The sequence below is a fragment of the Sapajus apella genome, unplaced genomic scaffold (assembly GCF_009761245.1).
Source record: "Sapajus apella isolate SASKATOON/1434 unplaced genomic scaffold, GSC_monkey_1.0 scaffold51, whole genome shotgun sequence".
NCBI lineage: Eukaryota > Metazoa > Chordata > Mammalia > Primates > Cebidae > Sapajus > Sapajus apella.
In genome coordinates, this window is record NW_022436991.1 from 16,320,123 (window position 1) to 16,338,480 (window position 18,358).

The 18,358-nt window shown below is 53.8% G+C and overlaps 2 protein-coding genes across 4 annotated transcripts; one reads left to right on the plus strand and one right to left on the minus strand.

Annotated features, from left to right (window-relative positions):
* The first annotated feature begins 592 nt into the window (after positions 1-592).
* Positions 593-14,006, plus strand: KAT8 (lysine acetyltransferase 8). Of its 3 annotated transcripts, none has more exons than XM_032243281.1 (11): positions 594-829; positions 3,346-3,420; positions 3,499-3,674; positions 9,568-9,621; positions 9,716-9,880; positions 10,561-10,650; positions 12,548-12,688; positions 12,787-12,880; positions 12,976-13,126; positions 13,314-13,468; positions 13,803-14,006. In XM_032243281.1, exons 1-11 carry the CDS (start codon positions 619-621, stop codon positions 13,865-13,867), a joined length of 1,377 nt encoding a protein of 458 aa, XP_032099172.1. In that variant the 5' UTR covers positions 594-618; the 3' UTR covers positions 13,868-14,006. The 3 variants fall into 3 exon arrangements, with proteins under 3 accessions (XP_032099174.1, XP_032099172.1, XP_032099173.1); XM_032243282.1 differs by lacking the exon at positions 594-829 and adding an exon at positions 907-1,034; XM_032243283.1 differs by lacking the exon at positions 12,548-12,688 and having other exon boundaries at positions 593-829; positions 13,803-14,004.
* Positions 14,007-14,045: 39 nt separating this feature from the next.
* LOC116526701 (prostasin) lies at positions 14,046-18,358 on the minus strand. The gene is made up of 6 exons (XM_032243287.1): positions 18,016-18,358; positions 17,758-17,775; positions 15,856-16,018; positions 15,304-15,581; positions 15,052-15,218; positions 14,046-14,957 (listed from the first exon to the last, which is right to left on the minus strand). The coding sequence occupies exons 1-6, from the start codon at positions 18,098-18,100 to the stop codon at positions 14,628-14,630; spliced, it is 1,041 nt and encodes a 346-aa protein (XP_032099178.1). The 5' UTR covers positions 18,101-18,358; the 3' UTR covers positions 14,046-14,627.

The following is an 18,358-nucleotide window of genomic DNA, read 5'->3' on the forward strand; positions in this document are numbered from 1 at the left end:
ACACAAAAAAAAAAAAAAAAAAAAAAAAAAAAAAAAAAAAAAAAAAGAGCCGGGCGAGGTGGCTCACGCCTGCAATCCCAGCACTTTGGGAGGCCGAGCTCGGCGGGTCAATAGGTCGAGACCATCCTGGCCAACATGGTGAAATCCCGTTTCTGCTAAAAATACAAAAATTAGCTGGGCGTGGTGATGCGCGCCTGCAGTCTCAGCTACTTGGGAGGCTGAGGCAGGAGAATCGCTTGAACCCGGGAAGCGGAGGTTGCAGTGAGCCAAGATCGCACCACTGCACTGCAGTCTGGCAACGGAGCGAGCCTCCCAAAAAAAAAAAAAAAAGAAAAAAATGTTGAGCGTTAAGCTGAGTCACCGCCTAAGGAAAGTCTGTCTCTCTTCTTCAACCACAGGCTGTAGCCACAGCACCGCGCGGAAAGCCAGGAGCTCCAGGACCGCTGCACAGTCAACAACCCGCTTTTCCCGGGGCCGCCGGGACGGCAACACCAGCCAATAGGCTCCCGTACGTCACAAATCCTGCCCTCAAGCCTGAGGAGCCCACCCCACTCACCAATGACCCGGAGCTAAAAGGGCCGCGTGGCGCCCGACTCTGGCGTCACTTCCCCTCCCACAATGGCGGCACAGGGAGCTGCTGCGGCGGTTGCAGCCGCAACTTCAGGGGTCGCGGGGGAGGTCGAGCCCGGGCCCGGGGAGAATGCGGCCGCAGAAGGGGCCGCCCCATCCCCGGGCCGCGTCTCTCCGCCGACCCCGGCACGCGGCGAGCCAGAAGTCACGGTGGAGATTGGAGAAACGTACCTGTGCCGGCGGCCGGATAGCACCTGGCGTGAGGGCGGGGCCCAGGGCCTGGGGGCGGGGCCTGAGAACTCATTCTCCTTGAGGCTGAGAGCCTGGGGCTGGGAGTGGAGAGGAGCGGGGACGGGGCTTGAGGAAAGAACGCTGAGTTCCAGGCGCTGAGATGCCAGCCCAGTTCTGGGAAACGGTCGGCCTCGGATTTTGCCGAGCGACGGCTACAAAACCCCCCCACTCAGGCCATCTCCAGGATTCTTCCTATTCCACTTCCTTGCCCAGTCTTAGGTTTCATTCTCTTTTCTTGCTAACGCTTCTTCTTCACCCGTCTTGTCTCTGCGTCTTCTCCTTCCATTTGTCCCTGGCAGCCGGCCACAGAGAGAATACCTTCCAGAAAAACAACAGGTTCCCCTTTCGTAATGTTCTGCTGCCTTCTCTTATTTTAAAATTAACTTCAAATTCCTTCGAATGGCATTGGTTTTTGTGACCTCTCCAGTTTCTTTCTTTGGAGACAGTGTTGGTCTGTCGCCCAGGCTGGAGTGCAGTGGCACGATCTCGGCTCACTGCAACCTCTGCCTCCTGGGCTCAAGCGATTCTCCTGCCTCAGCCTCCCGAAGCTGGGACTGCAGGCGCTCATCACCACGCCCAGCTAATTTTTGTATTTTTAGTAGAGATGGAGTTTCACCATGTTGGTCAAGTTGGTCTTGAACTCCCCACCTGGTGATCCGCCCAGCTCGGCCTCCCAAAGTGGTGGGATTACAGGCGTGAACCACTGCACCCAGTTTTTAAACCTCTCCAGTTTCTAGCCAACCCTAGCGGAGGCCATTTCCAGGCCATAGCACACTGTATCCTCTGAAGACCACACGGCTTTTTACCACCTGTGCTCTCTGCTTGGAATGCCTTTTCTTTCTCTCCTTGTTCGCCTGTCTACCTCCTACTCAGCTTTTTAGCTTCGTATCCTTTGTGATATCATCCTCGATTCTCCTTCAGGCAAAGTGAGTTGTTCCCTTCTCTGTGTTCTTGCAACATTTGTTTCATACCTCTGTCATAGTTTTTGTACCATTATGTTGTAATTTTCTCTCTGTGTCTTCCTCCATCATACTGGGAATTTCTGGAGGGCAGGACTTCTTGTGATTCATCACTGTGTCCTCTGTACCCGGCAACAACATAGCATACGGCCAGGCACATGGTGGTTGCCTTACTCATTTATTGAATGGTCTGCTAATTGTCAGGTGCTGTGCTAAAAATTTTGGAGACATTAACTCACCTTCTAAGGTTGGCACTATTACCCCTTTTTTCTTTTTTTTAGACAGGATCTCACTCTGTCACCCAGGTGGGAGCGCAGTGGCGCGTTGACAGGTCACTGCAGCCTAGACCTCCTGGGCTTGGGTGATCCTCCCACCTCAGCCTCTCAAAGTGCTGGGATTACTGGGCGAGCCACTGTGCCTGGCTGTTATCCTTCTTCTACAGATGAAGAGACTGAGGCTCAGAAAGATGGAATAACTTGCTCAGTCACACATCGCTAAGAAGTAGGGAACTGGAATTATATATTAATGTAGGCTATTTTGTTTGTTTGTTTGTTTTGAGATGGAGTCTTGCTCTGTCGTCAGGCTGGAGTGCATTGGTTCCATCTCGGCTCACTGCAATCTCTGCTTTCTGGGTTCAAGCAATTCTCCTTGTCTCAGCCTCCCGAATAGCTGGGACTACAGGCATGCACCACCACACCCAGCTAAGTTTTGTATTTTTAGTAGAGACGGAGTTTCACCATATTGGCCAGGACGGTCTTGATCTCTGGACCTCATGTTCCACCCGCTTCAGCCTCCCAAAGTGCTGGGATTACAGGCGTGAACCACTGTACCCGGCCTAGTTAGGATGTCTTAACCCAGAGCCAACCTTCATGATCCCTGAACAAATGAATGACTGAGGGTATATGGTAAAATGATCATTGAATTTAGGGTCAGACTTAAATTCAGTTAAGTATTAGCTATTATCATTTTTCAAATCCATGACCCTGGTAATCCTCAGTTTTGTTTTTTGTTGTTTTTTTGGTTTTTTTGGGGTTTTTTTTTGAGACAGTCTCACTCTTGTCACTCAGGCTGGAGTGCAGTGGCTCACTGCAACGTTCGCCTCACAGGTTCAACCAATTCTCTTGCCGCAGCCTCCTAAGTAGCTGGGATTACAGGGGTGTGCCACCACTCTCTGCTCTTTTTTTTTTGTATTTTTAGTAGAGATGGGATTTTGCCAGGTTGGCCAGGCTGGTCTCAAACTCCTGGCCTCAAGTGATCTGCCTGTCTCAGCCTCCAAAAGTGCTTGGGATTACAGGTGTGAAACACTACACCCAGCCAGTTTTTTTTCTCTTCCGTAAAATAGGAATAACAGCCCCAACCTGGTCCACGTCACAGTTGTGGCAGTGATTGAGCAGAATGGCAGAGGTAGACCAGCAAGTTTAGCTCATGTGTGGCCATTGACTCTGGACACCAATCCTCAGTGTGCAGGACTCCTCTTGTTCCAGCCTTACCTTCCTGATGACCCTAGCCTTTTTCCCTGTCACAGATTCTGCTGAAGTGATCCAGTCGCGGGTGAATGACCAGGAGGGCCGAGAGGAATTCTATGTACACTACGTGGGCTGTGAGTGGCTTGGTGCATCTGGGCCTGGGTGCAGGGAGTGGGGTGCCTTGGCAGTGCTCTCATGGCCCATCCTTACAGTTAACCGGCGGCTGGACGAGTGGGTAGACAAGAACCGGCTGGCACTGACCAAGACGGTGAAGGATGCTGTGCAGAAGAACTCAGAGAAGTACCTGAGTGAGCTCGCTGAACAGCCTGAGCGCAAGATCACTCGCAACCAAAAGCGCAAGCATGATGAGATCAACCATGTGCAGAAGGTCCGGGTCCCTTCCTGTCCCCAGGCCCAGGAGGCCCAGCTGCCTCTGCTGGCTCTCTTGGGTCTCTTGGGCCCCTGTGCCAAAACCTTGGCAAATCCTGTTTCTTAAGCTCCTGTAGTGTGTCAGGAACTTTATCTACTTCCTCTTACTTTTCATAGGTAAGAAAACAGGCCCAGAGACGGTAAGGGCTTGGTTACATTTTCACAGCAAGGAAATGGTGCAGCTGGGACTAGAATTCAGGCCTCCTGTACCAGTAGCCTTTTTTTTTTTTTTTTTTTTTGAGAAGGGGTTTCGGTCTTGCTTCCCTCTGTCTTGCTTCCCAGGCTGGAGTGCAATGGCGCTGTCTCGGCTTGCCGAAACCTCCACCCCTGGGTTCAAACGATTCTGCCTCAACCTCAAGAGTAGCTTGGATTACAAGTGTGCGCCACCATGCCGGCTAGTTTTGTATTTTTAGTAGAGACGGTGTGTCTCCATGTTGGTCAGGTTGCTGTTGAACTCCTGACCTCAGGTGATCCACCTGCCTCAGCCTCCCAAAGTACTGGGATTATAGGCATGAGTGATCATGCCCGGCCGACCAGTAGCCTCTTGTCTCCTAGTGGCCGTGTCTTAGTAGACAAAATGACTTGAAGTGCAGTGGGAAAGACGAGAATGTTATTGGGCAGTTGCTATAGCCAAGCACCCTGCCAAGTCCTGTATATGTATAAGCTCCTCAAATCCTTCCCAACACTTCAGCACACAGAAATAGTTACATTTTTGGTAGGTGAGGAAGCAGGCTCAGAGAGATTGAGTTACATGCCCAAGGTCACACAGCTAGTAAAAGGGTGGGCTGAGTACAATGATGCCAAACGCTTCTTAGCCAGTCAGCTGAAGCATTAAGCTCAGTGTTTTAACATATGACCTCACTGACATTTCAGAGCAAGCCTGTGAGGTAAGCATTATTATTATCCCCAATTTACAGAAGAGCTACAGATAGGTTTAGGGACCCAGACAAGGAATTAGATCTATCAGCTAGATTGTGCTACCTCAGAGCTAGAGGCCTTAGCCATGATTTTGTTTTTTTCTTGAGAGATAGGAGTCTTGCTGTGTTGCTCGGGCTGTACTTGAACTCCTGTACTTGAACTTCTTGCCTCAGCCTCCTAAGTAGCTAGGACCACAGGTACACATCGCTGCATCTGCCTTGGTTTTTTCTTGCGTTGATATACAACAGTTGTACATATTATTGTTATTTTTTTGAGACGGGGTCTCACTCTATCGTCTAGGCTGAGTGCAGTGGTACAATCATAGCTCACTGTGGCCTCAGCCCGCTGGGCTCAGCAATCCTCCAGCCTCAGCCTCCTGAGTAGCTGAGACCACAGGAACGTGTCACCATACCTGACTAATTTTTGATTGTTTTGTAAAGGCAGGGTATTGCTATGTTGCCCACACTGGTTTCAAACTCCTAGTATCAAACGATCCTCCTGCCTTAGGCTCCCAAAGTGCCGGGAGTAGCTCACAGGTGTGAGCTACTGCGTCTCACCATGTCTCAGTTTCTTAATTTAAATAAGGAGTGCAAACCAGAGCAAAATTTGTCAAAGTTTCAAGATACCTAGACATTTGTTACTTTCAACCATTACAGTGTCATCCCTCTGAGTACATGAGTTCAGTGGGCAAGCCCAGCATGTAAATTTAAGTGGAAGAAAGAAAGTGGATAAGATAGAAAAATCAGGGTGCTGCACTTTACTAAGGACAAGTATTGTTTTGAGAAGCTTTTATTTCACACTCAATAAAAGTGCAGGATTCCTCTTGTTCCATCCTTACTTCCTGATGATCCTAGCACACACATGTGTGTATATACAGACATGGAAACAGGTTTATAGTGCCAAGTGTACTTCCTACTGTGGTGTGATTAAAAAACTTGAAATACGCGAGGCGGGCGGATCACGAGGTCAAGAGATCGAGACCATCCTGGCCAACATGGTGAAACCCCATCTCTACTAAAAATACAAAAAAATTAGCTGGGCGTGGTGGCACACGCCTGTAGTCCCAGCTACTCAGGAGGCTGAGGCAGGAGAATTGCTTGAATCCGGGAGGCGGAGGGGTTACAGTGAGCTGAGGTCGAGCCACTGCACTCCAGCCTGGTGCCTGGTGACGGAGTGAGATTCTGTCAAAAAAAAAAAAAAAAAAATTGAAATACCCTAAACTGGAAAAACCCCTCAAGGTCTAAGGCAGCACTGCCCAATCGAACTTGTGTTGTAATGGAAATGTTCTTTAGCTGTACTATCCAGTACAGTAGCCACTAGCCACATATGGCTGTTGAGCACTTGAAATGTGTCTAACTAATGTGACTAAGAATTAAGAATTTTAAAATTATGGTCAGGTGCAGTGGCTCATGCCTGTAATCCCAGCACTTTCAGAGACTGAGGCAGATGGATCACTTGCAAGAGTTGGAGACCAGCCTGGCCAACATGGCGAAACCCTGTCTCTACTAAAAATACAAAAATTAGCCAGTTGTGGTAGTGCCAGCTACTTAGGAGGCTGAGGCAGGAGAATTGCTTGAACCTGGGAGGTGTGGAGGTTGCAGTGAGCCAAGATCGTGCCACTGTACTTGATCCAGCCTGGGTAACAGAGCAAAACTATCTCAAAAAAAATTTTTTTTGGAATTATAATTTTTAAAAATTTTTTATTTATTTTCATGTTTTTGAGACAAAGTTTTACTCTGTTGCCCAGGGTGGAGTGCAGTGGTGCAGCTCACTGCAACATCCACCTCCTGGCTTCAAGCGAGTCTCCTGCCACAGCCTCTCGAGTAGCTGGGATTACAGGCACATGCCACCACCACACCCAGCTCATTTTTTAATTTTTAGTAGAGACGGGGTTTCGCCACGTTGGCCAGACTGGTCTGGAACTCCCGCCCTCAAGTGATCCTCCCACCTCACCCTCCCAAAGTGCTGGGATTACAGGCATGAGCCACCATGTTTGGCTGAGTATAATTTTAAATAGCCCTATGTGACAAGTGGCTATTGGACAGCATAGATCTAAGATTAATTCCCCAACTAGTGTGCACTGAACAAAGACATGCCTCTGAGCTGGCAATCAGCAGGGTGGATAACGGGCCAGTGGTGATAAAAATCAAAGAATAGGTAATGAAACTATCATCCAGTTAATAATAGCATGGTTCTTCAGAGCCTAATTAATGTTTAATTCTAAATAAATTGCAACAATTAAGAAAAGTAGTGTTTTTGTAGTTCTTTATTGCATTTGCAGAAGAGGACTGTATTTTGTGAGAATTGGGGAATGTGTCGTAAAGAGACGTGTGAGGAGGAAAATGTTTCTTCCTCATCTTTACAGTGGCTAGGTTCAGAAATGGACAGATCAGGGGCCCACGCCCATCTCTGCTGAGTACCAGTTCTGTGACCTTGGGCAAGTGACCTCACATCTTTGTGGCCTCAGTTTCCTGTCTTGTACAACAGGCACAATGAGCACTCTTGTTTCAAAGGCTCATTGTGAGGATGAAATGGAATAATGTCATCTGGGTGCAGTGGCTCATGCCTGTAATTGCAGCACTCTGGGAGGCTAAGATGATTGGACCATTTGAGGTCAGGAGTTCGAGACCAGCCTAGCCATTATAGTGAAAGCCCATCTGTACTAAAAATACAAAAAAAGGTGGGGCACTGTGGCTCACACTGGTAATCCCAGCACTTTGGGATGCCAAGGTGGGTGGATCATTAGAAGATAAGGAGTTAAACCTGGCCAACATGGTGAAACCCCATCTCTACTAAAAATATAAAAAACGAGTGGAGAATGCTGGTGGGCACCTGTAATCCCTGCTACTTGGGAGGCTGAGGTGGGAGGATCACTTGAACTTGGGAGGTGGAGGTTGTAGTGAGCCGAGATGACATCACTGCACTCCAGCCTGGACTGGAGCAAAACTTCATCTCAAAAAAAAAAAAAAGAAAAAAGCTGGGTGTGGTAGCAGGTGCATGTAGTCTCAGCCACTTGTAAGGCTGAGGCAGGAGAATCACTCAAACCCAGGGGCAGGAGATTGCAGTGAGCTGAGATGTCGCCACTGTACTCTAGCCTGCATGACAGAGCAAGGGACTATCTCAGAAAAAGAATGTCTATGCCATGCTTACCACTTGGAATAAATAGCAGCTTGCTAGTCCCGGAGGGCTAGGGACCTCTCCTTGCCCTGCCTGTTTACTGCTCTGTAAAACTGAAATAACGCAGCTGGGCGCGGTGGCTCGTGCCTGTAATCTTAGCACTTTGGGAGGCCAAGATGGGTGGATCACCTGAGGTCAGGAGTTCGAGACCAGTCTGGCCAACGTGGTGAAACCCGTCACTACTAAAAATACAAAAGTTACCCAGACATGGCGGCGTGCACCTGTAGTCCCAGCTACTCGGGAGGCTGAGGCAGGAGAATTGCTTGAGCCTAGGAGGCAGAGGTTGCGGTGAGCCAAGGTGGTGCCACTGCATTCCAGCCTTAGCGACAGAGTGACTCTGTCTCAAAAAAAAACAAAAACAAAAAAAACACTCTATGTTAGGGTTACTGAAAGGATTAGATAAGGCCAGGTAAGCACAGTGCTTTGTGGAGAGGGGTTCTGGGTAAAGCGCTGGCTCCTTCCTCCCTTCTCAGCTATGGGGCAGGGCCTCGTCTGCCCTGTGTAGGTCACGGGCTGTCTTGGGTCCCTCTTTCGTTGCCAGGCTGCACTCAGTTCCTCCCACAGAGTCTAACCTAAGAGTGGGACATGCTGTGAGTGTAGCGTCACTCTTAGTCTCTGCTTTCTGAGGGCTTGGAAAATAGGGGAACCCAGGTGGGCATACTTGGAAGGTGTTGCCCTGTTGACCACTTCTCACTGCACTTGGGAACTAGGGAATGTTTTCTGCATGGGAAGAATCCAGCCAGGCCTTCTGGAGTGGGTGGGAAGAATCTCGAGCCTTGAAGGACAGGAAAGAGCACAATAACAACAGTGACACAGGATAGGTCACAAAGCATCACAGACTCACCTGACTCATGCGCTCCATGCCAGGCTGAGGAATCGTTTTCTGCTGGCAGTGAGAGAAGGAAGGGCATTTTCCAGGTGGAAGGAGCCGTTTGTGCAAAAGCATGAAGGCCGCATAAAGGGGGCTGCTGATAACAATGAGGAGGCTGGGGCTGGAAGCTGGGAATCTGAGGAGGCCTAGCCAATTGTCTAGACCTGAGATGGGGCCATGACTACTTGGAGCAGGACAGAGAGAATTCCAGAGAGGGCCCAATTCCAGAGATGTCAGAGGTAGAGTCTACATCCACTGTATTAGGACTTGGCCAGGCTGAGGGAGAGGGAGGAGTCTGAGGCAGGCCCAGTTATGGGTCTTGGATGGTGGGACTGAGGGTGATGTTCCCAGTGAAATGAGCAACTCAGGAGGAGCCGCAGGTTTGCAGGGAGGAGTGTTGAGGTCCTTTCTGCACATCTTGAGTCTGCTGTCCCTGTGGGAGGGACCTATGGGGCAGTCCCATGGGCAGGTGGGGTCTAGTGCCCAGGAAAGGGGTCCAGGCGCATCGGAGAGGTAGTGACAGTTCCTATGGTGGGCAAGATCGTTATTTCATCTGAGGCTCACAACTTCGGCAGAGCTGGATTACCCCCATCATGCAGCTGAAGCCCCTATCCTGATCCTAACCCTTTTCGTCTGGCAAAAGGTCCAAACTTGGGCATCAAGGATGTCTGGGATATCTGGGGGATGGGGCGGGTGGATGCGAGAGGAGCTTGGACTGGCCAGCTTCAGAGCTGAGTCAGACAGGTCAGCTACTTGTGTGGCTATTATTGCCATCCAGGGAATGAGGTTTGGAAGACAGCAGGGAAGGCTTGTGGGTCCTGGATGGGAAGGGACAACCTGGTCACCACTTCTGTTCACCCCTGCCCACTTTTCTTTCCTGGCTCAGACTTATGCAGAGATGGATCCCACCACGGCGGCCTTGGAGAAGGAGCACGAGGCGGTAAGCGGGGTGGGGAGCTGCCTGCAGGTCCCCGATCTCCCCTTGCTGAGGAGCCCCTGCTGAGCCGTGTGCTGTGCCCCACCCCCACCTGCAGATCACCAAGGTGAAGTACGTGGACAAGATCCACATCGGGAACTATGAAATTGATGCCTGGTACTTCTCACCATTCCCCGAAGACTATGGGAAACAGCCCAAGCTCTGGCTCTGCGAGTACTGCCTCAAGTACATGAAATACGAGAAGACCTACCGTTTCCACCTGGTAAGGCTGGGCTGGCCGGGCAGAGCGGGGCAGGGGCCTGGTAGAGACAGAGGCCAGCATGGAGGCTGAGCACGGCTGCGTAGGCAGCTCCAGGGAGGAGATGGGCCCAGAGGAGCAAGTTCAGGGAAGAGCTGCTGGGTGTCAGGAGGCCTGGATTCCAGGCCTGGCTTTGCCGTTGCTGGCAGGGTGACCTTGACTCCAGACCTCAGCTTCCTCTTCTCTGGAATAGGGACAGTAACTCACCCCCTTTAGGTCTTTTGCCAAGGCCAGTCCCATCCTAGGAAGCACACATACCCCCTGGCAGTGGGACCTTAAGGTGTCGATGAAATTGGAGGCTGTCAGGAAGGGGGCGCTCTTATCATGGCACAGTGGGCTGCTTCCCAAAGTGTGGAACCTGAGGCGAATAGGTGTGGCTTAGGGAGGCCATGGTCATGGACGGGCACCTCCAGAGCCAGGCCCACGGACCCCACCCCGCTGTGTGATGTTTGCATCTCTGTGCCTGGGCCTTGGTCTGTAAAGAAGGATCGCCCTACTAAGGCTGCTGGGAGGATTACTGGACGCAGGTGAAGTGTTGAGGGGAAACAGAGGCAGAAACTTGCTCCAAGGCACGCAGTGGTGGATGGGGGCCACCTAGCAGAGAACCTATGGGCAGTTAGCCTGTTCTCTCGTTCCCCCACCAGGGCCAATGCCAGTGGCGGCAGCCCCCAGGGAAGGAGATTTACCGCAAGAGCAACATCTCTGTGTACGAAGTCGACGGCAAAGACCATAAGGTGAGTGGGTGGCCAGGGGCTAGGGGAGGCTGGGAGGCCCTGGGCACCTCTCGGATGATCCTCATCACCACCAAAGGGGAGGGGGCAGCCTTAGCGTGAGCCTCTGTGGACAGAAGGCCTCTGAGGGGCCGATCATGGCAGCTCACCTGCAATCCTAGCACTTTGGGAGGCCAAGGTGGGCTGACCGCCTAAGCTCAGGAGTTGGAGAGTAGCCTGGGCAACATGGCGAAACCCCCATCTCTAGCCAGTGTGATGGTGCGCACCTGTAACCCAGCTACTCGGGAGGCTGAGGCACCAGAATTGCTTGAATCTGGGAGGTGGAGATTGCAGTGAGCCGAGGCTGTGCCACTGCACTCCAGCCTGGGTGACGAGTGAGGATCTGTCTCAAAAAAAAAAAAAAAAAAAAAAAAAGGCCTCTGAGGGCCTCCTAGCCTGGCGCTAGGCCTATGGTTGGCGCACAGGAAATGCAGGGCCCTGTGGCCCCGGGACTCTTATGCTGGTGGGGTTAGGTTCAAGCGTGGGTCGTTCTGGAACCCAGAGTGGAGATTGTCTTGCCTTAGGCTGCTTTTAGAAGCGATTTCTCCTTGCATTGGAAAGAAAGGTGTTTGTTTTTGACTGGGAGGGGACCGCTTTGTGTGAAATTTCCTGCTGAGAGCTCTGTGGCTGTCAAGGGCTGACTGAGTTCCTTGTTCCTGGCCCCAAATGACTTCAGCAGGGCAGGTTGGGGCCTTTGGGACCTACTCTGCTGTTGTAGAGAACTTTGCCTTTGCCTTGTCAGTCTGGGAGGGTCTCCCCCAAGTGTCCTGATTTCCCGTAGACAGGCCATACAGCATAGGACAGAGAGGGCAGAGGGCAGGCTTCAGAGTGGCCCCACTCACTTCACGGTGGCTCACCTTGCCCTGTCACTTCCTCACTGACCACAGACAAGTGACTTAACATAGTTTGTTCCTGTTTCCTCGTCTGTAAGACAGGAGTCATAATATTTACCTAGCTGTGTTGTTAGTGGAATAAATGAGACAGCAAATGTCAAGTGCTCAGTGCAGTGCTTGGTGCCAGTAAGTGCTTAATTAACACGGCCTTGTTATTATCAGTGATCTCTTGAGGCTTGGTTAGCCCTGGACTCAGAGAATGCACAGGCTGGGCCCAGCCCTTGTCCCTGCTCTGCCTTCCTGAGTATGACTTGGTGGAATGGCAGAAGGGCCCCTGCTGGAGATGTGGGGGTGCTTTCCAGCTCTGCCCTCTGCTAGCTCTGAGGCCCTGGGCAAGCACTTCCACTCTGGGAGCTTCAGCTTCCTCCTGAGATGGGCCTGGCAATGCTGGGCTCGCACGGCTGCCGGGCTGGATGTGAGAGTGGCTGTGCTGTCAGAGACCAGGGAGCCCCTTGGTATGTGCCATGAAGCCAAACTTGGTCTCATTGTCCCCTGCTGGAGTGCAGCCACGTGGGCAGACGGGCTGGAGCTCTGGCTTGAGGCTCCTCCATTCAGCAGACATTTACCAGGCACCCAGCTTCATACTTAGCCTCGTGCTGGCCACTGGGGACATAGTCATGAACGGGAAAGTCTCAATTCCTGCCTTGGAGCCTCAGTTTCCCAAGCTGAAACAGTGACAGTTAATGTCTGTGAAGACCGAACCAGATCCCGCATGGAAGGCACCCACCCCGTATTTGGCACTCAGAAGGGGTGGCCGGGTTTCATCCAGCTCCGCTGGTGCCTCTGGAGCGGTTGCCCTCTGATTTTCAGTTCCATCTGTCAGAGGCTGACCAAAGACTCCTTCCAGTGTTAAATCTGTCTGGCCTGGCGAGGCACCCACTTGCCACGTGCTGGTGCTGGTTCCTGGAGGCCAGCTGAGTGGGTCCTGTGCCTGCTCCCTGAGCCTGTCTCTCCCTCCTTGCCCCCAGATTTACTGTCAGAACCTGTGTCTGCTGGCCAAGCTTTTCCTGGACCACAAGACACTGTATTTTGATGTGGAGCCATTCGTCTTTTACATCCTGACCGAGGTGGACAGGCAAGGAGCCCACATTGTCGGCTACTTCTCCAAGGTGCTGGGTTGGGAAGCTGGGGGTAGGGAGGGCGAGGGTAGGTGTGAATGGAGTGGAGACAGAGCCTCCCAGCGGCCCTGAGCACCTGCCCCCCATAGGAGAAGGAGTCCCCAGATGGAAACAATGTGGCCTGCATCCTGACCTTGCCCCCCTACCAACGCCGAGGCTACGGGAAGTTCCTCATTGCTTTCAGTGAGTGGCTCCTGGCCTGTCTGGGAGGGGGACACCCGTGGGACAAGGGTGCCAGGGCGGGCTGAATCCTAGGTTCCTCTTTGTACCACTGCCAGGTTATGAGCTATCCAAGCTGGAGAGCACGGTCGGCTCCCCAGAGAAACCGCTGTCTGACCTGGGCAAGCTTAGCTATCGCAGCTACTGGTCCTGGGTGCTGCTGGAGATCCTGCGGGACTTCCGGGGCACACTGTCCATCAAGGACCTCAGGTGAGGGAGCCTCTGGGGCACAGTGTCCATCAAGGACCAAGGACCTCAGGTGGTGGGGCTTCCTGGACCCTGAGGGCAGGGCTTGTCCTGAAATGGGCCAAGATCCATCTCTTTGTTCCCTGTTGCCCTCTCGGCCAGATCCCATAAGGGCACCATGTCTGGCATTTGCTCGCATCCCTTTTTGTAGCCAGATGACCAGCATCACCCAGAATGACATCATCAGTACCCTGCAGTCCCTCAACATGGTCAAGTACTGGAAGGGCCAGCATGTGATCTGTGTCACACCCAAGCTGGTGGAGGAGCACCTGAAAAGTGCCCAGTATAAGAAACCACCCATCACAGGTGGGTAGGGGACTGTCGTGTGTGTGTGTGTGTGTGTGTGTGTGTGTGTGTGTGTGTGTGTGGTGGGGGAAGGAGCTGGGGGTAGGTATATGGACTACTAGGAGTCAAGGCCTCCTTATTGCTGTCACATGATCCCAAACCAGTCAGACCAGCTCCCTGGATGGAGCCCAGGCAGGCCTCTCATTCCTGGGCTTCCCTGCCCCTCCCCAGCACAGCCTGCCCTTTTGTACTCACCTGGAGGAGGTGAAACCTGGCCTGAGCCCAGAGTAGGGCAGCCGAGTGTGAGCTGGCCTGGCCCAGGCCCAGCCCTGCCTCCCGCCCCTTCTCCCCACAGTGGACTCCGTCTGTCTCAAGTGGGCACCCCCCAAGCATAAACAAGTCAAGCTCTCCAAGAAGTGAGCAGCCTGGCCCCCGTCGTTGGACCCGTGCCTCCTGGCCCCCAGCCTGTAAATATGTACAGACCTGTTTTGTCATTTTTTTATTAAAGTCCATTCTGCTGGTGGCCCTGGACTTTGGAGGTGGGAGGGAGAGGCCAAGAGCCGATGTTCTTCATTTCACTTCACAGGTGCATGGCGAGTTGTGCTCAAACATTTTACTCCTTCCTGCCCTGTTACCCCTACCCCAGATCCAAGCGCCAGCCCAGTTCCGGTGGGGGCTCAGTCCTCCGGAGTCTAGGAGTCAGGGCTCAGGGGCACTCAGTGGCCAGTGGGCAAGATTGGGACCTTTCCTGTCCTTGAAAAAAGAAGCTGCACAAAGGTGGCCCGAGCCCCGAACACAGGGAGAGGGCAGAGAGGTATGCTCATCAGGCTGGCGGGCGGGCATGGGAGCAGTCTTCCGGAAACAGGTGGGAGCCAGCGCTCATTTGCATAGCCAAGGGTCCCAGGAGCTCCATAGGAGCCTGGCCAATGGGCTGGTCCACGGCAGGTGAGGGGCCAAAGGCTCTGATCATTGCCACAGGCAATAAAACTTGTGACTGTCGGTTACAGTCCCAAAGAGCACACCAGAAGAATGGGCTCAAAGATCAAGATCGGGCGCCAGCCTCCTGCAGAGTCCTGGAAGAAGGAGCGTCCCAAGCCAGGCCCGGTGTCCAAAGGCCATCAGGGAAGGACCAGGCTCCTGTTCTTGAGTGTGACGCATCCGTCCTGGAAGCAGGGCCAGCTCAGTGCTCGCTGAGCCATGGGCAGAGGAGGCCCAGAGCCAGACCCAGAGGCAGGAGAAGAATGGGCTTCAGCAAGGCCTGGGCTGAGGGGGTAGAGCTGAATGCCAGGTGGCTGCCACAGAGGTTGATGTCAGGCTGGGACTCCTGGGTTTGGGGCACCACACGAGGCTGGAGTTCTGGTGCCTTGCTGTGGATCCAGGAGGCATAGCTGGAGGCCAGAGTGTACACACCAGGCCTGTTGCGGGCCCCACAGGCATCGCCCCAGCTCACAATGCCCGTCAGGTACCAGACACCCTCCACGGGGCAGGAGAGTGGCCCCCCAGAGTCACCCTGAGAAGAGAAGCCACACAGCAGCCATCAGGACCGGGCCAGGCCTCCTCTCCCAAGCTGCCCTGGTCATCTGCCTCCCTGGACCTGCGCTTACCTGGCAGGCGTCCTTGCCCCCTTCCACGTAGCCGGCACACACCATGTCCTCCTGGACAAAGTGCGGCTCCTCAGGCTTGGCATCGATGTTGTATAGGCAGTTACACGTCTCACGACTGATCAGAGGCACCTCGAGTTGCTGCAGTGGCTTGGGGGCCTGGAGGCTCACTGTGGGGGCAGAAGATGCTTACCCAGGGCCCCTCCCCAGTCAGGTGGCCCTCCATGCCTCTAGGCATCCCGCGTCCCACCTCACCTGAGGGGGCCGTGTGGCCCCAGCCAGTGACAGTGCAGTGGAGGCCATTGGGGAAGGAGGCATTGGCTGCAGGGAGGCAGATGGGCCGGATGTAGCGGGAGAAACTGACGGGAATGTCAAGTTGGAGGAGTGCGATGTCACCCTGGGAGCCCTCCTGGAGGTAGCTAGGGTGGGTGAAGATTTCCTTCACGGTGCTGACCTTGGCGTCCGGGGAGTAGTGCAGCAGCTGGTGGGCCCCCAGCATGACCTCATAGTCTTGCTTGCGGTATTCGTGTTCGCTGCAGGCACGGGGCAAAGGCTGGGACCCAGGAGACCTCTCCTTGTTCCCTAACCCCCGCTGCCTTGTAGCATTCAACCCGATTCCAGTTAGCTCCTTTTAGGTCTCAAATTGCACCTTAGTTTTATCCTGTAACCTCTGATCCCTCCCCTTCACTCCTAACTGGCTCTTCCAGACTTAACTGACACCCTCAAACCCAACCCAAGAACCCCAGCCGTTGACCTGGATTGACCCATGAACTTGAACCTCCAGCCCATTTTTGACTTCCACGGTACCTTGGGAAGCAGTGAGCAGCTGACAGCACCCACTGCTCAGACACAAGAGAGCCGCCACACACATGGACGCCGTCGTGGGTGATGCTGACCTGCCAGGGCCACTGCCCGGGGTCTGCACTGCTGCCACCTGTGATGCGTGCTTGGGAGGCCACACCGCAGGGTGCTGCCGGGGAGGAAGGGAAGGAGCTGTTAGCCCGGCCACTCCTGCGCAGCCCAGGAGCTCTGATACAGAGCTTGGGAAGTGGGTTCACAGGAGTCAGTACCCCTTTGTCCCCTCCCAGGCATGGGCAGTTCTGCCCCTTCTTTCCACTACCCATTACCTAATTCAGGTCTCATAGCAGCCTCCCTCCTTGCAAGCCTTCCGTCCATCCCACCTCTTACAAGATTTTCATAAGCCTCCAATCTGACCAGGCCACAGCCCTGCTTAAACCCTTCCCTGGCTCCACACTGCCCTTAAGATACCTTCCAGGCGGTCATGGCACTGCCCTCGGCCCCAGCCATCCCCTCTGGACCCCGCAGTTGTGTACATCAGGCCACACACTTGTTTACCCGGGACCTTGGCTGATCCAGGTCACTTTACCTGGAGTGCCCTTCCCCATCCTTACTGTCTGGCAAACTTCCCTCTGCCTGTGGATGCTTGATTGGAATGGCAGCCCTTCCGTAGCCTGGTGGGCTCCTGCTGGCTGAGTTGGGCATTGCCTCAGAGCCCAGGCCCCCGACCCCCAGCCTCATGCGCCCCAAGCTGCCCAATCTCACGATTGTTCCAGAGTCCACAACTGTGTCTGTTTCACCACACCAACCTGGGCGTTTCCTAGGGGCACATTCCCATGTCTGTAGCGCTCATGGCGTTGTGGACATGAACAGCAGAACTGGGATGCCGTGACGTGAATGTCTAGTTTCCAGGACAGCCCCAGCCCCACCCGCACTGAGGCCGAGGTTTGGACTGGGGCCCAACTGCTCTTCACAAAGTCATCTAGGAGCAGAGAAAACTGCAGCCCCGTTCTTCCTCTCCCTCACCATCATGACAACAGCCACTATTTAGAGAGCCCAGCGGCTGTGCCAGCCCCGGGAAGGGCTTTTTGCCTCCTCATCTCCCTGCTTTCTCTCCACAGCCCCAGGAGACTAACACGAGCAGCTTCATTTTAGAGTCGAGGAGTCTAAGGGCTTAGAAAGGTAGGGGACTTGGCCAGTGACACACAGCCAGTGCACAGCGAAGCTGGGAATGAAAGCCAGTCTGACTCAGAGCTGGGTTGTGTGCCTTCCAAGAAAGGAGGCCCTTGGTTTGGTTCCCTCAAAACCACCTTGAGGATGGGAACAGTGGCTCACACCTGTAATCCCAGCACTTTGGAAGGTGGAGGCAGGAGGATTGCTTGAATCCAGGAGTTCAAGACCTGCCTGCCCAACGTAGTGAGGCCCCCATCTCTAACAAAACAAAACAAAACAAAAACAACCAACTAGTTGGGTGTGGTGGCATGCACCTGTAGTCCCAGCTACTAGGGAGGCTGAGGGGGGAGGATCACATGAGCCCGGGAGGTTGAGGCTGCAGTGAGCTGTGATCGTACCACTGCACTCCAGCCTGGATGATGACAGACCCAGACCCTGTCTCAAAAGACAAAACCAAACCAAAAAACCATCTGAATTGCCCCACTTTGGAAGTCAGACAGTCTGAATCCCAGCTGCACCCTCACTGGCAGTGTGCCCTGGGCAAGTTGCTGCTTCTCTGCACCTCAGCACCTTGGAACCTCTGTCCATAAGGTGAGGGCTACAACTCCCCCTCCTTGGGAGCCCTAAGAGAATGCAGTGGGAGGGCAGCCCAGCCAAGGGCCAGGCACTGGTTAAACCCCAGGGGAATCCGATCCAAGTCCCATCCCCCTCCCCTCTTCTCTCCGAGGAAAGCCTCACCTTCTGTCCCTTCCGCTCCTGGAAAGAAAGAGAAAGAGGGAGCAATGAGTAAAAGACTCGGGTTTCCTGACCCCTCAGCACCGACCACTGCTCCAGAGGGCTGGCCCCTTCCCTGGCAGAGCCAAGGTGGGAGGAGGAGGCCAAGAGCTAGGGAAGCCGGGGGTTTTCTTGGGCCCCGGACAAGGGCGCACCCCAGAAAATGATCACGCTGGCTCCCTCCAGCGCATTGTCCCCGCCCCGCCCCGCGTCCTCACTCACCTGTTCCCAACTGTAATAATCCAAGATAGAGCAGAATGGCCACAGCCCCCGGCTGCTCAGGCCCCAGGACCCCCTTCTGGGCCATGGCCCAGGACAAGGGCCCCTGGGGCAGACTCCAGTAGCCCAAGGTAGGAAGCTAGGGGTGGTGTCGAAGGCAGGACCCAGATGTTGGCTCAGAGGGAAAGATACCAGAATTCGGGCTGGGAAGGGGCAGCAGGTGTCCAAGGCTGGCCTCTAAGGCAGGGAGCGGCCACAGCAGGAGACGCCTGGAGTCTCCTTAGCAAGCAGTGTGGACGAGTCACTGGTACAGTCTGGCCACGCAGGGTCCTCCCAGGAGTGGCTG

Excerpts from the sequence above, each read along its gene's own strand:
- KAT8 (XM_032243281.1), top strand. The coding sequence starts at position 619 with ATGGCGGCACAGGGAGCTGCTGCGGCGGTTGCAGCCGCAACTTCAGGG. Across the intron at positions 9,622-9,715 it reads TGGAGAAGGAGCACGAGGCG|ATCACCAAGGTGAAGTACGT; the intron begins GTAAGCGGGGTG and ends CCCCACCTGCAG. Across the intron at positions 9,881-10,560 it reads AGACCTACCGTTTCCACCTG|GGCCAATGCCAGTGGCGGCA; the intron begins GTAAGGCTGGGC and ends TTCCCCCACCAG.
- LOC116526701 (XM_032243287.1), bottom strand. The coding sequence starts at position 18,100 with ATGGCCCAGAAGGGGGTCCTGGGGCCTGAGCAGCCGGGGGCTGTGGCC. Across the intron at positions 15,582-15,855 it reads GCTGCTCACTGCTTCCCAAG|CGAACACGAATACCGCAAGC; the intron begins GTACCGTGGAAG and ends CCGTGCCTGCAG. Across the intron at positions 14,958-15,051 it reads GGGGCAAGGACGCCTGCCAG|GGTGACTCTGGGGGGCCACT; the intron begins GTAAGCGCAGGT and ends TTCTCTTCTCAG.